Source organism: Garra rufa, chromosome 13, assembly GCF_049309525.1.
Source record: "Garra rufa chromosome 13, GarRuf1.0, whole genome shotgun sequence".
NCBI lineage: Eukaryota > Metazoa > Chordata > Actinopteri > Cypriniformes > Cyprinidae > Garra > Garra rufa.
In genome coordinates, this window is record NC_133373.1 from 23,625,389 (window position 1) to 23,639,901 (window position 14,513).

The window sequence follows — 14,513 nt, forward strand, 5'->3', positions numbered from 1 at the left end:
TTTGATTCTAATCATTTCTCTGTACTGGCAGTTATTTAAAGCTGAAATGGAAAGTGTGTAGGTGTCGGTGCTCTTCAATAAATCCTGTGTTGGAAGCTTAGCTAATTGAGTTTTGATTTTCCTTATAGAAAACATTATTAATATTTTTACTGACTTTTTAATTTGGTAAAAATAAACTAAACACTGGTTTGGGACTAGTCTAGTCAGAAAGATTTTTTGGTAACACTTCTGTCTCTTCTGCTCACCAAGCCTGTATTTATTTGATCCGAAGTACAGCAAAAACAGTAAAATATTGAAATATTTGTACTATTTAAAATACCAGTTTTCTATTTGAATATACTTTAAAATGTAATTTATTTCTGTGATTTCAAAGCTGAATTTTTAGCATTAGTACTTCAGAAATCATTCTAATATTCTGATATACTGCTAAAAAACATTTTATTTTAAAAACATTATTATGTTGAAAACATTATACTGACACCAAGCTTTTGAAAGGTATAGTGTATAATGTTAAAGCTTTTTTTATATATTATTTTATTATCTTTGAATCTTTCTATTTATCAAAGAACCCTGAACATAATGTACTCAACTGTTTTAAATATTGATAATATTAATAATAATAAAATGTTTCTTGAACAGCAAATCAACATTTTAAAATGATTTCTGCAGGGTCTTGTGACACTAATTTAGCTTTGATCACAGGAATAAATTACATTTTAAAATATATTAAAATAGTAAGCAGTTATTTTAAATAGTAAAAATATTTCACAATATTATCTTTTGCTGTACTTTTGATTAAATAAATGGAGGCTTGGTGAGCAGAAGAGGCTTTCTTTAAAAAACATTAAAAATCTTACTGTCCAAAAACTTTTGACTGGTAGTGTACACTAGTTAAGATGAACTAAGAATGAACAATACTTCTACAGCCTTCAACATCTCTCATAAACAAATAATAAACTACTGTATTTTTATTAACTAACATTAACAAATATTAATAAATAGTGTAATAAATGTTTTGTTTATTGTTCGTTTATATTAGTTAACACATTAAATAATGTTAACAAATGGCACCTTATTGTAAAGTGTTACTGAATTCTTTTTTAAAGAAATTAATACTTGTACTCAGAAAGGGTTCATTAAATTGATCAGAAGTGACAGTAATTTACTTTATAATGTTACAAAGATTTCTATTTCAAATAAATTGGTTCATTTGAACTTTCTATTCATCAAATAATACTGGAAACATTTAATGTTAAGATGTAAATCCATTTATAATGTTACAAAAGATTTCTGTTTCAAATAAATGCTGTTTGTCCTAATAAAAAAACAAGTCACTTCCTCAAAAATATTAAGCAGCACAACTGTTTTCAACATTAATATTAACAAGATTTTTTTAGCACAAAATCAGCATATTAGAATCATTTCTGAAGGATGATGTGACACTGAATAATTAAGTACACAAAAACTTCACGATGCCATAGAAGAACCTTTTTTGTCCAAATGGTTGTATAAAGAACCTATAACATCTGAAGAACCTTTCTGTTTCACAAAAGGTTCTTTGTGGCAAAAGAATCTTCAGATTATAAAAAGGTAAGAAAGAGATGGCTCTTTAAATAACCTTTGAATGGTTCTATGTGGAACCAAAAATGGTTCTTCTAGGCATTGCTGTGTAAAGTTAAAAAGTCAGATTTGCAAAGACAGGAATAAATTACAGTTTAAAGCATTTTAAAATAGAAAACAATTATTTTAAATTATAGTAATATTTCACAATATTACACTCCTACCTACGGTAGCCTATTTTTGATCAAATGAATGCAGTCTTGGTGGGAGTAAAAAAGTTAAAAAAATCAATTTTAGGACAATCCCATGAAGTAATTTTATATTTTTTTTCCATATTTGTTGTTTTAATTAAAATATGCAGCACTGTCCTCAAACATAATGGCTGCTAACGCATTAAATTAAAACATTCTGATTATTACCCAGGTTCTTTTACAAAAAAGAGCTGATAATAAAACAAACTGTATTATGTGACACATTTTATACATGTCTTAGTCTGCTGCCTGCAGGTTTCTGATAAAAACACACTAAATAAGCAACAGCAACAACATCTTTTAATCATTTGAGGCCATCTAAAATCTTTAAGTCTACGTTTGAGCTTAGTTCTTGCGAACTAGAACAGTTCAAAGACCAAAACCATGGCCTTGATTTTCAGGAAAAACAGCATGTACGCAGTCCTCCGCTGACCCCTAAACACAAAAAGATAGTGTTCACGTGATTATTACGTAACATCAATTCTGTTTTTTTTTTTTACTCCTTTCTTTGCTCTGTAGAATGGAGCCAAAGCTGCTTGAAAGACCCAGGAAGCATCCACACACAAAAACACATACTGTGAAAGTAAACAAATTGCACTCTTAAAAGATTAGTCGGAGAGGAGAAATGAATTGTGTCTCTAAAACAAAGTTAAAGTGAAACATTAATATGGGTTTCATTTTTTTTTTTTCTTAAGCTTTATTCAGTTGCAATTTTCAAAACAGTTAGCATTTTGACAAGTGTGATCACATAAGCATTGGAATCCAGACTAGCATCTGTTTACAACATGCTCATATAGAAGCTTTAAAAAAATCATCATGGTGCAATTTTCATCACAAGAGACACATGAAAACCTGGTAAACTTGCTTTGAAAGTGCTAGTCAATCCAAACTGTAAACAAACAATGATAACTCTCTGAGATGGTATATGTATGGCCAGCTTTTGTTAAATCAGCCAGAAAGCAAAATATATTTCCTTATGATGACATTAGTAAATAATTGTGAATTTGCGCTTTGTTTAAAAAAATAAATAAATAAAAATAACTTTTGCACTGGTTTCCTCATACATTCCATGTTGCCATTACCTTGCTAGAATTGTTTTAATCAAAACATTTTATTTAATAGTCTAATTTCAATTATGCACTCCATGCATAAATTAGTACATTTTGAAAAAATAAAAAGTCTATATACTAAACATTTTAGCCCGAAATGAATCACTACTCTCAAGGTGTTTTGATCAATAGCATTTATCGAGAAGTTAAAATTCAGGTTTATACCAAACAATACGCATATTGATTCTTATGAATTTTTTGTTTTGTTTTGTTTACATCTGTATTTTTCAGTAACCGTACTTGTACACAATACAGATAAACAGTGCACACAAAAATTGTAGATGGTGTAAACTATAATCAAAAGATTGTCAAAACCCCATTCTATCAACAAGGACATTATTTAGGTTAAGATTTATTTCAGTGTTTGATATGTAGAATCGGTAGGATTCATTACGTGATTTGCTTCCATTCAAAACAATTGTTGCACACAAATACACTACCAGTCAAAAGTTTTGGAACAGTAAGATTTATGTTTTTTAAAGAAGACTTCTCTGCTCACTAAGTCTGCATTTATTTGATCTAAAGTAAAGCAAAAACAGTAAATATTTTTACTATTTAAAAAAACTTTTCTATTTTAATATATTTTAAAATGTAACTTATTCCTGTGATTTCAAAGCTGAATTTTTAGCATCATTACTCCAGTCACATAATCCTTCAAGAAACCATTTGAACCATATTCTGATTTGCTGCTCAAAAATCATTTATTATTATTACTATTATGTTGAAAACAGCGTAATTTTTTTAGGTTAGGTTTCTTTGATGAATATGAAGTTCAGAATAACAGCATTTATCTGAATAGAATATTCATATTGAATAGAATCTGAATAGAAATCTTTTGTAACAATATAAATGTCTTTATCATCACTTATGATCAATTTAAAGCATCCTTGCTAAATAAAAAGTATTCATTTCTATGATTTATTTCACAAGAAAAAAATGATACTGATAGCTTTTGAATGTATAGTATATAATGTTACAAAAGCTTTTATTCTCCGATAAATGCTGGTCTTCGAATATATTTATTCATCAAAGAATAGTTTTAAATATTGCTAATAATAATTAAAAAAAGGTTCTTGAACAGCAAATCAGCATATTAGAATGATTTCTGAAGGCTCGTGTGACTAAAGTAATGTGATGCTGAAAAATGTAGCTTTGATCACAGGAATAAATTACATTTTAAAATATATTCAAAGAGAAAGCAGTTATTTAAAATAGTAAAAACATTTCACAATATAACTTTTTGGATCAAACAAATGCAGGCTTGGTGAGCAGAAGAGAATTCTTCAAAAAGCATTAAAAATCTTTTTAGCAAACTTTTGACTGGTAGTGTACAAGCAAAGAAAACACAACAACACATTTGTTTGGCATGTTGGTAACTGAACTAGCATCCTTAGTGCATTATAGCCATCTCTTGCTTTCTAATAACTTCCTCATCAGTGAGGACTCTCTTTTCCCTAGAAATGATCCTACTGTTTTCTGTGCGGACTGGAAAACTGAACCACAGCATATTTGCCATTAGTCATCCAATCTGGATCCTGAGAGCTGAGCTTCTCGGCCTGGCCTGGCTGTAAGCCCACCTGAACATCAGCCTTCAGTGTCCTGAGACTGCAGAGAGGGGCAGGCTGAAACCCCCTCAACGCTTGATCAAACGGAACCGTGTGCTCCCATTTCCGATCTCCAGTAAGCTTCCTGTAGTTAAGGTCTCCTTTGAAGAGAATCAAATCAGAGCCCTGGAGCGTGCTGTGGAGATCAGCTGCATCCATCGCCATGTCACAGAACTCATGAGGCAGGGTCCAAAAAGAGTGGTCATGGTAGGACCACGTACCCTCCTTCATGAAATGCTTCCATTGGACAGCGCTGGCTGACATCCACTTGTGATTGGCTGCCATGGTCTGCATGATGGTCCACTCAAAGTCTTGTTTGGTGACATCCGAGACAAACCACGGGATGGATTTGCCATGAAATCGGATTTGCTTGGCAAGACCGGCGGAAACGAGAAAGTCGGCAAGGACTAGATCGGTGACGAGCTCAAAACCAGCGTTGTCTAAAACAATGTCGACTCTGGCATGCTTCATCTTCGAAGATCCGGATCCTTGAGCAGCAACCAGTGTTGACCAAACCATGTTGGAGTCATCCACTAGGATGAAGCGCTGGAGATCAGAAAGGGAATCAATGGGATTGGACTTCTGAGAGTTGTCCTGACCAGCAGAGATGGACAGATCACACTTGTTTCCCCACAGAGAGACCTAAAATACACAATAAACCAGATTATGTGACAGAGTAATATCAATAAAGTGCATGCTGAAAACAGTAGCCACCCCTAGGCATGTACTTGGCACCACAAACTGGTTATCATTTGTGTAACAAGATTCTCTGTTCTAAATTAAACATGTGACTCTTTAAACTTATGGTTATGGTGCACTGAACTCGATTAGAATCTTCCATCTCCACGCAAACAACAGAAGATATTCCTAGTTGTGTTCTGATGTCACGGAAGCATAAACAATGTCCCATAAGCAATTGTTTTTAATGGCAGGGATCATTATATGCTGGAGCTAAGATCACTAACCTGGAGTAACTTGAGAAAGTTGTCTCGCAGCTGAATCTCAGTTATGTTCTCTATGTTGGTGATGAGCTCTTGAAGGTATGTACAGAGGCATTTAATTGCTTGTTGAGATTCGAAGTAGCTTTGTGTCTTTGCCTCCTTAAACGCGTCAAATTTATCCATTGGTGGACTTGGGAAACAAAATGAAACAAGTCAATTAAACAATTCAAAATGTATTAATGCATCATAGAGAGTACAATTAATCTTGGTTAACTATTAATATATTATTATTATGTTTTACACTGAGGACAACTGAGGGACTCATATGCAACTATTACAGACAGTTCAAATGCTTACTGATGCTTCAGAAGGAAACAATGCATTAAGAAATGGGGTAAATTTGGTTTATTTTGTCTTCTAGATAAAATGTAAGTATCTTCTGTAGCTTCTAAAGGGCAGCACTAAATGAAAAAAATCTGATATTTAGGAAAAATAAGAAAAATGTACAGGTCATTATCCTGTTCAAATGTGTACACCCCTTGCTCTTAATGCATCGTTTTTTAACTTCTGGACCATCAGTGAGCTTTTGAACCTTGAGTCCCTCAGTTATTCTTAAAACTTTTTTTTACGATTTAAAATTACTTTTCTATTTGAATATATTTTAACATTTAATTTATTCCTGTGATTTCAAAGCTGAATTTTTAGCATTATTACTCCAGTCTTCAGTGTATGATTCTTCAGAAATCATTCTAATATGCTGATTTGCTGTTCAAGAAACATTTATTATTTATGTATTAGTAGTAGCAGTAGTATCAATATTTAAAATAGTTTTGAGTACCTTTTTTCAGGATTTTTTGATGAATTGTTTTGGGAAAGAAATTATAGAAATGAATTTATAAAGATAAAGATAAAGATAAAGACATTTATAATGTTACAAAAGATTTCTATTTCAGATACATGATGTTCTTCTGAGCTGTCTATTCACCAAAAGAAACCTGAAAAAAATCTATTTGGCTGTTTTCAACAAATACATTTTAATACATTTATATATAAAATAATTTCAAATAGAACAGTTATTTTAAATAGTAATAATATTTCAAGATTTTACTGTTTTTGCTGTACTTTGCATCAAGTAAATGCAGGCTTGGTGAGCAGAAGAGACTTTTTTAAAAACATTAAAAATCTTTTGACTGTTAGTGTACAGTCGTGGCCAAAAGTTTTGAGAATGACACAAATATTAGTTTTCACAAAGTTTGCTGCTAAACGGCTTTTAGATCTTTGTTTCAGTTGTTTCTGTGATGTACTGAAATATAATTACAAGCACTTCATACGTTTCAAAGGCTTTTATCGACAATTACATGACATTTATGCAAAGAGTCAGTATTTGCAGTGTTGGCCCTTCTTTTTCAGGACCTCTGCAATTCAACTGGGCATGCTCTCAATCAACTTCTGGGCCAAATCCTGACTGATGGCAACCCATTCTTTCATAATCACTTCTTGGAGTTTGTCAGAATTAGTGGGTTTTTGTTTGTCCACCCGCCTCTTGAGGATTGACCACAAGTTCTAAGATCTGGGGAGTTTCCAGGCCATGGACCCAAAATATCAACGTTTTGGTCCCCAAGCCACTTAGTTATCACTTTTGCCTTATGGCACGGTGCTCCATCGTGCTGGAAAATGCATTGTTCTTCACCAAACTGTTGTTGGATTGTTGGAAGAAGTTGCTGTTGGAGGGTGTTTAGGTACCATTCTTTATTCATGGCTGTGTTTTTGGGCAAAATTGTGAGTGAGCCCACTCCCTTGGATGAGAAGCAACCCCACACATGAATGGTCTCAGGATGCTTTACTGTTGGCATGACACAGGACTGATGGTAGCACTCACCTTTACTTCTCCGGACAAGCCTTTTTCCAGATGCCCCAAACAATCGGAGAATATGACTTTTCCCAGGCCTCAGCAGTCCATTCACCATACTTTTTGCAGAAGATCAATCTGTCCCTGATGTTTTTTTTGGAGAGAAGTGGCTTCTTTGCTGCCCTTCTTGACACCAGGCCATCTTCCAAAAGTCTTGGCCTCACTGTGTGCAGATGCGCTCACACCTGCCTGCTGCCATTCCTGAGCAAGCTCTGCACTGGTGGCACTCCGATCCCACAGCTGAATCCTCTTTAGGAGACGATCCTGGCGCTTGCTGGACTTTCTTGGATGCCCTGAAGCCTTCTTAACAATGCAGTGGAAAGTTTTTTTCGGGATTAAGTTAATTTTCATGGCAAAGAAGGACTATGCAATTCATCTGATCACTCTTTATAACATTCTGGAGTATATGCAAATTGCTATTATAAAAACTTAAACAGCAACTTTTCCAATTTCCAATATTTATGTAATTCTCAAAACTTTTGGCCACGACTGTATAATACCATTTTAATTATATAGCAAACATTTAATTTACATTATTAGATTTGATAAGACTTTGTGCGTTTTAGAGACTTACATTTACATAGTCTGGTAAAAAAAAAGTTGAGAAAATTGTGATTTTTTTTTTTTTATTTTAATAAGAAAAATATTTTACAATTTTTATATTTTTTACAATTAATTGTTAAATTGAATTAAACTTTAAGATGCTTGTGAGTAAAACTGACTTTTGCTTTTGAATAAAACTGACTTTTGAGTAAAATGATGACAATTTTTGATTAGCCTACTCAGTGTACTAAGATGACTTTTTTGATGACTGAGTATATTATTAATTAATTATATAGTTTAGCAAAAAGTTTACTTTTACTATTAAATGCTAAAGTTCAATTAAACTTTATGATTCTTTGACTTTTAAGTAAACACAATAACCGCATTAATAATTTAAAAGGAATATCAGTTCTCAGTGAATATTTGATTGCTCATAATGTACAGAGTAAGCTGATTTGCCATACTTCATATACAGAGCCTCCTGGATCTTCCGGTACATGTAACACTCCACATAGAGCCATGGTGACTTGAACCAGCTCACAGGCTTCCCGTCCTCCATCAGGTCCTGCTGTCTTTGCATGTATTCATTCCAGGTCTCTGTATCCTCAGCATTATCAGTCAGAGCCAGCACAGGTTTGTCTGTCTGCAGTTCATTCCTCAGCTTAGACAGGAAGGAGATGGCTGTCTTCTCTGCCTGGATCCCTTCCTGATAAAACACGTTATATAGAAGTTAAATCTGGGGAAACGAGTACAGACAGGCCTGTTTTATTTTGTGAACATACATATGTAAAACAGCAAAAGATCATAATACCGCTCCATATTCTTTGTAGAAATTGTCTTTATTGCGATGTAATGTGTCTATCACTTTTGTGAGTATGGTTGGCAGTCTGTCTCTCACAGTCAGATAGGCAAAGGACCTAGAAATAGGGAAAAATAAACATTTTTGGTGTAATCATTTAGTTATTTAAAATCATTCTGTTATTTAGTAAAACAGCTAACTTTATGGAAACCCTGTTAAAGCTGAGACACAATTAAGGTTTAACTAGCACTAGAAATTTGAGGAATAATGCAGAAATATAGACCTTTTTCCTGAGTAAACAATGAGCGTCGTCATTACGAATTCTAACGTCAGATTGACTGCTTTTCTGTTCCGATTTCCATAGGAACCCATTCAAATAGCATCCATCTGTTTTTAATGTAGCTAACGTCCGCTGCTTCGTGTCATCTACACACTCATTAAAGTGAGGCACTGACAAATGACGGTCATTGCGACATTGCCAAGTGATGGCGCTATGGAGCCATGTGCTTTTTAAAAACATTTTAATAGTTTATTAGCTCGGAATATACCCTAATTTGACTAGAAACAATGCAGACCGGAAATGCAAAGCATTCTTTCAGTTAAGAGTCGGACTTACTTCCGTGTTCAGGAAAAACGTCTATATGTAAAAATTTATTTGTTATAAAGTCCATTACTAGGTGATAATAGACATTGGTTGGTTATGTGAGTGACTCAGTGGCATGGTCATCATTACACCCACATCCAGCAGCAGCACTGCCATTGAAATGAATGCGTCTCAAAAGCTGGTATTAGTCAACTGCATTTCTAGACATGCATTATATGCGCATTTCGATTATGCATGACTACCGCTAATGTTGCTCAAAAATGCTGTTTAAGTACGCACTCTCTGGGTTGTTTTGAAGCAGACATTGACAGATAGTCAGGCTGCCTATTTGACTAAATGCAGCACATTCATTATAACAACATGTAAACAGCTGATACATTTCTCGCTGTAGACTAATTACACAAAAATTACGCCAACGTTGAAGCATGAAAGCATTTCTAAAATCATAAAGACATACCCCTCAAACTTAGCAGAGAGTGACAGCGGGGCCAACATTCCCTCTGCCTCCATTTTTGCAAACAGGAAGGACTAGAAGGGATTTTCAACAAACTTTATTTGAGAACGATCGGTGACCAATTCACAAAGTCATGTGAAAGTATAAAATAATTTAATACACCCTGTTTTATTTACTCGCACATCGTGAGAACACCTGCAATTACACACATTAGCATGCTATTTGTTGTAGTCTTATGAGGAATCATACGCCAAATTTAAGCTGTCGATATCTCTTTAACGTCGACACGACTGTCCTCTAGTGGCCATGTAAACAAACACTACTGTCTATAACAAGTCCACACAAGTATCAGGCATTTGACAATATTTAGATAGTGTTTGTTTACATTAACATAGCATTCAAACGCTGCATCATATATTTAATTTAATATCAGTTCAATGTGAATAGGCCTGCACTGGTGAAAACATTTTAACCAGATGGTTTGTAGCTGGACTCAGCCTGGACTGTTGGCTGATTTTAGAGGTTTTTTGGGCACTTTTCAACTAATCAAGCTGGGTGACCATCCGGCCAAAAAGCAAAAAACAATAGCCTATCCAAAGAAAATCAGCTTAGTATTAGTATTCATGTTTTAAACTACCTATAGTAATGTCTCAGGATGACCTTTTCACGGACCACCAATAAGTATCTAACTGGCTGTTACTGATTTACTGTCATTGATTTAAAGGTCCCATATTGTCAAAATCGAAATTTCCTGGCTTTTTTCATGATAACTGAGGTCTAGGGGCTATGTAACTACCATATGTGACCCTGGACCACAAAACCAGTCTTAAGTCGCTGGGGTATATTTGTAGCAATAGCCAAAAATACATTGTATGGGTCAAAATTATTGATTTTTCTTTTATGCCAAAAATCATGTTCCATGAAGATTTTTTTGTAAAATTCCTACTGTAAACATATCAAAATGTAATTTTTGATTAGTAATATGCATTGTTAAGAACTTAATTTGGACACATTTAAAGGTGATTTTCTCAGTATTTTGATTTTTTGCACCCTCAGATTCCAGATTTTCAAATAGATGTATCTCGGCCAAATATTGTCCTATCCTAACAAACCATACATCAATAGAAAGCTTATTTATTGAGCTTTCATATGATGTATACATCTCAGTTTTGTAAAATTGAACCTTATGACTGGTTTTGTGGTCCAGGGTCACATATGAGTTTCAAAACAGTCAATCCACAGTAACCTGCACACAGCCTGCTTAAAGTAGCTGTTCATTTTCACGAGCCGCTGTGACTTCCGTAACGATGTGACGTCCGATCTACTCAGTCACCGCCTTCAGTCACCACCCCAGCATGGTTTTGTTACCCATGACATGAACTTTACCTCTGAGTTTTATCTAATTATAATTTTGACCAAGTTTTACATTCATAAATCGAAATTCCAGAATAAGAAACCTACCTTTATTGAACTTTCTGTTAATGTGAAACAATACATCTCCTCCATTTCCTGCTCTACGAATAAGAAAGCTGTTAGGTTACATACAATGTTTTTGCTTTTGCATTTGTATGATTTATGTGTTTTTATTTTCTCCTTTTATTGTATGTTATTTTAGTTGTCTTCTCCCCTGGCGTGATTGTTACTGTTTTGTACACAAAAAGTTGTACTTGATGTACTTGTACTCTGATGTTTAATAAGATAAAAAAAAATAAAAAAAAGTCACCATCCCAGCACCAATCACGTCCCACCCTCCTTTTGTCAAACCCAGACAATATTGCGTCCATAACATTGCTAAGCAACAACAACACGGAAACTAATCTAGAAAACCCTGTTCAGTCGATAGATGTCGAAACTACATCATTGCACAGGGCAGGCTTCAGAACAACGTGAATATAAGAGACCAGTGGCACGTCAACTTCAGCCTCTTTCACACAGCCATTCCGGTAAATACATGGATAATGTGTCCCATGATTTGTTCTGGAGTTGTTTAATTTGGTTCATTCACAGTTGTTTTCCGGTGTTGTGCCGAATTCTGACCCCCGCCAGATTACTACCCCCCTAGTATTGGTAGGTTTAGGGTTAGGTGTGGGGGAGGGGTTAGGATTAGGGGTGGGGTTAGGATTAGGCAATCAGGTAGCGCTTTCAACGAGAGGGGGTCATAATTTGGCAGGGGTCGAAAAAAGGCACAACACCGGAATCTGTGCGTGCTTTACACACAACCCATAAAGACTAACCTGAACAAACTGTGCTTCAGCGCTGATAGTGAGGAGCTGGCTCTGCCTGATCGCCGCTTCATTCTACTTTGCACGTATTTTTTGTCGTGAAGAGTCGCAGGGTAATGTGCATCATCACTACAACACTGCCTTTATGGTTCTGGCTTTTGTTCACACAGCGCTCGTTCCCGTAATTTTCCAGAATCAGCGCGCATTGTGAAAGGGGCTTTACTAAAGCAACAGTTATGTAGCTTACTGCATTCGGTGTTTGAAAAAGAAAAAACATTAATGATCATAATGAAATATCTTGTTGAGTATCAGCAGGCTAGGCTCTCTCTATGGCTCTGGGTTCGGCTACAACGATACATGACCGTAGTTACCTGTGATTTGCCTGGCTGTGCGTCACTCAGAAAACAACAGGCCAATCAGAAGAGAGGCTCATGAATATTAATTAGATGGGCCAAAATCGACCTGTTTTTGACAGAGCTCCTAAAAAGGAGCTGTAAAAATATATTGAGATGGATTTTGGCACTTATACCGCAAATATATATTCTTAAGGACATCAACAACTAAAATAAACCTCCAGAAATGTGTACAATATGGGACCTTTAAAAAAGATAAGTCAGGTTTGTTTTATATATCTAATCTACAAGTTTTGATATAAATGTTGATTGTTTGATATGGATACTACACTAATTTCTAAACCAGCAACATTTTATTATTCTGTCTACAGACAACAGCGGCAATTATAACTAAACCATATTTAATGATGCTAATGGGTTTTTCAGAAATTGGAAACAGAAACTATAGTCCCAGATGCCTTCATCTTGCTACCAGACCACATGGCCCTAACACACAGCTTGCATTCTCTGTATGAAGACACCACCCCCCAACTTCCCTTTCCTTGTTCTTTTTTAGCAAAGCCACAACTCAAAGTTGGCATCCTCATTTTGCATTCTTAAACTTCCAGGCTGTTGTAGACAAGTATTTTATATTTTCTTGACTTTTTCTCCCAATTCTTGTGTTTTGTTCATGTTATTTCCCCATGTTATTCATTTCCTGATATCTCTAGCAGGCCTGGTCAAGCCAGCTCACATCCTGTTTCCCTTAGTGCAAGGGGAAAGCTTAGAACCTCTGGACACATGCAGACTAAAAAGGAAAATGTCCAGTTTCACTTGAATTGTTCAGAATGAACCCAATGAAATGGTTTTTGCAGAGTACAGATTAATAAAAAAGATTTTACAGAAATTTAATTTCTTTTTTTTAAAACAAAATGTAGCTAAGGACTAAATGCATTTAATTATCATTAAAATATAGCTAATGAAAGAATATGGAAAATGCCACATCAAAGGTCAGGATGATCCTAGTAGTTAATTCTTCACATTAAAATAAATTAATTGATTAGCCAGAACATAAAACAAAGATAGTCTTTCTGGGACTAAAATTAAGTGTTTGTAGTAGGCTAATTTATCATTTATTTGTGACCCTGGCCCACAAAGCCAATCATAAGGGTCCTTTTTTTTCACCTTGTAGCCGGTCAGTTTATTTAATGTCTTATTATGGGATTGAATCTGAGAATGTCTTATATACATGTCTTATGTACATTTTTTAATTGTTAATACAACATCTGAAAGCTGAATAAATATGCTTTCCATTGATGTATGGTTTGTTAGGATAGGACAATATTTGGCCGAGATACAACTTAAAAAAAATCTGAAATCTGAAAGGTACAACAAAAAAAAGTTGTCCAAATGAAGTTTTTAGCAATGCATATTACTAAACAAAAATTAGGTTTTAATATATTTACGGTAGGAAATATCTTCATGGAACATGATTTTTGGCATAAAAGAATTTTTTTTTAATTTTGACCCATACCATGTATTTCTAGGTATTGCTACAAATATACCCATGCTACTTAAGACTGGTTTTATAGTCCAGGCAGGGTCACATTTTATTGTGGTATAAAGATTTTAAAACAAGTATATTTTAAAGTATTAAAAAAAGTGGGAAAAAAAAAAAACGTTTAAAAACGATGTTTAATAAGATTTGTAATAAATTAAATAAAAACTAAAATAACCCAACCCAATCATACTTTTATTAAAGTCTTTATTTACTTAATTTCTATCATTTTTGAACATTCATTAATGAGTGAATAAAAAAATATAAACGTTATATTTGTGTTATTTCAATATATATTTATTCAATATTTTAATTTATTTGTGTCGCTTTCGCTCAAAGAACGTGAATAAATATACATATTGTTGAAAATACGTTTAATACTGATTATACATATTTAAACAAATAATAAGCCTCATTAAGTTTATTGCAGCCTGTGGGTGTGAAATCGTCGTGCTCCAAATAATACGCTCATTTCTCGTGAGCCCATTTCTCTTGGCTGTAAAAGTGCACAGTCTGTCAACTGAAATGCAAATAGCCCTTCTGCGTGTATCTGTCTCGATACGTTATCTTCATGTGGGGGTGGGTAGCGTGACCTACGGCTATCCAACTCCAGTAAAATCCGTTTAT

The 14,513-nt window shown here is 34.3% G+C and overlaps 1 protein-coding gene across 1 annotated transcript; it reads right to left on the reverse strand.

Annotated features, from left to right (window-relative positions):
• Positions 1-2,486: 2,486 nt before the first annotated feature.
• Positions 2,487-9,830, reverse strand: armt1 (acidic residue methyltransferase 1). Its single transcript, XM_073817180.1, has 5 exons — positions 9,778-9,830; positions 8,729-8,834; positions 8,382-8,623; positions 5,490-5,655; positions 2,487-5,166 (listed from the first exon to the last, which is right to left on the reverse strand). Exons 1-5 carry the CDS (start codon positions 9,828-9,830, stop codon positions 4,387-4,389), a joined length of 1,347 nt encoding a protein of 448 aa, XP_073673281.1. The 3' UTR covers positions 2,487-4,386.
• Positions 9,831-14,513: the final 4,683 nt, after the last annotated feature.

Coding starts and splice junctions, on each gene's coding strand:
- armt1 (XM_073817180.1), bottom strand. CDS start 9,830: ATGGAGGCAGAGGGAATGTTGGCCCCGCTGTCACTCTCTGCTAAGTTT. Junction 8,835..9,777: donor CTCTCTGCTAAGTTTGAGGG/GTATGTCTTTAT, acceptor CCCTATTTCTAG/GTCCTTTGCCTATCTGACTG. Junction 8,624..8,728: donor TCTACAAAGAATATGGAGCG/GTATTATGATCT, acceptor GTGTTTTATCAG/GAAGGGATCCAGGCAGAGAA.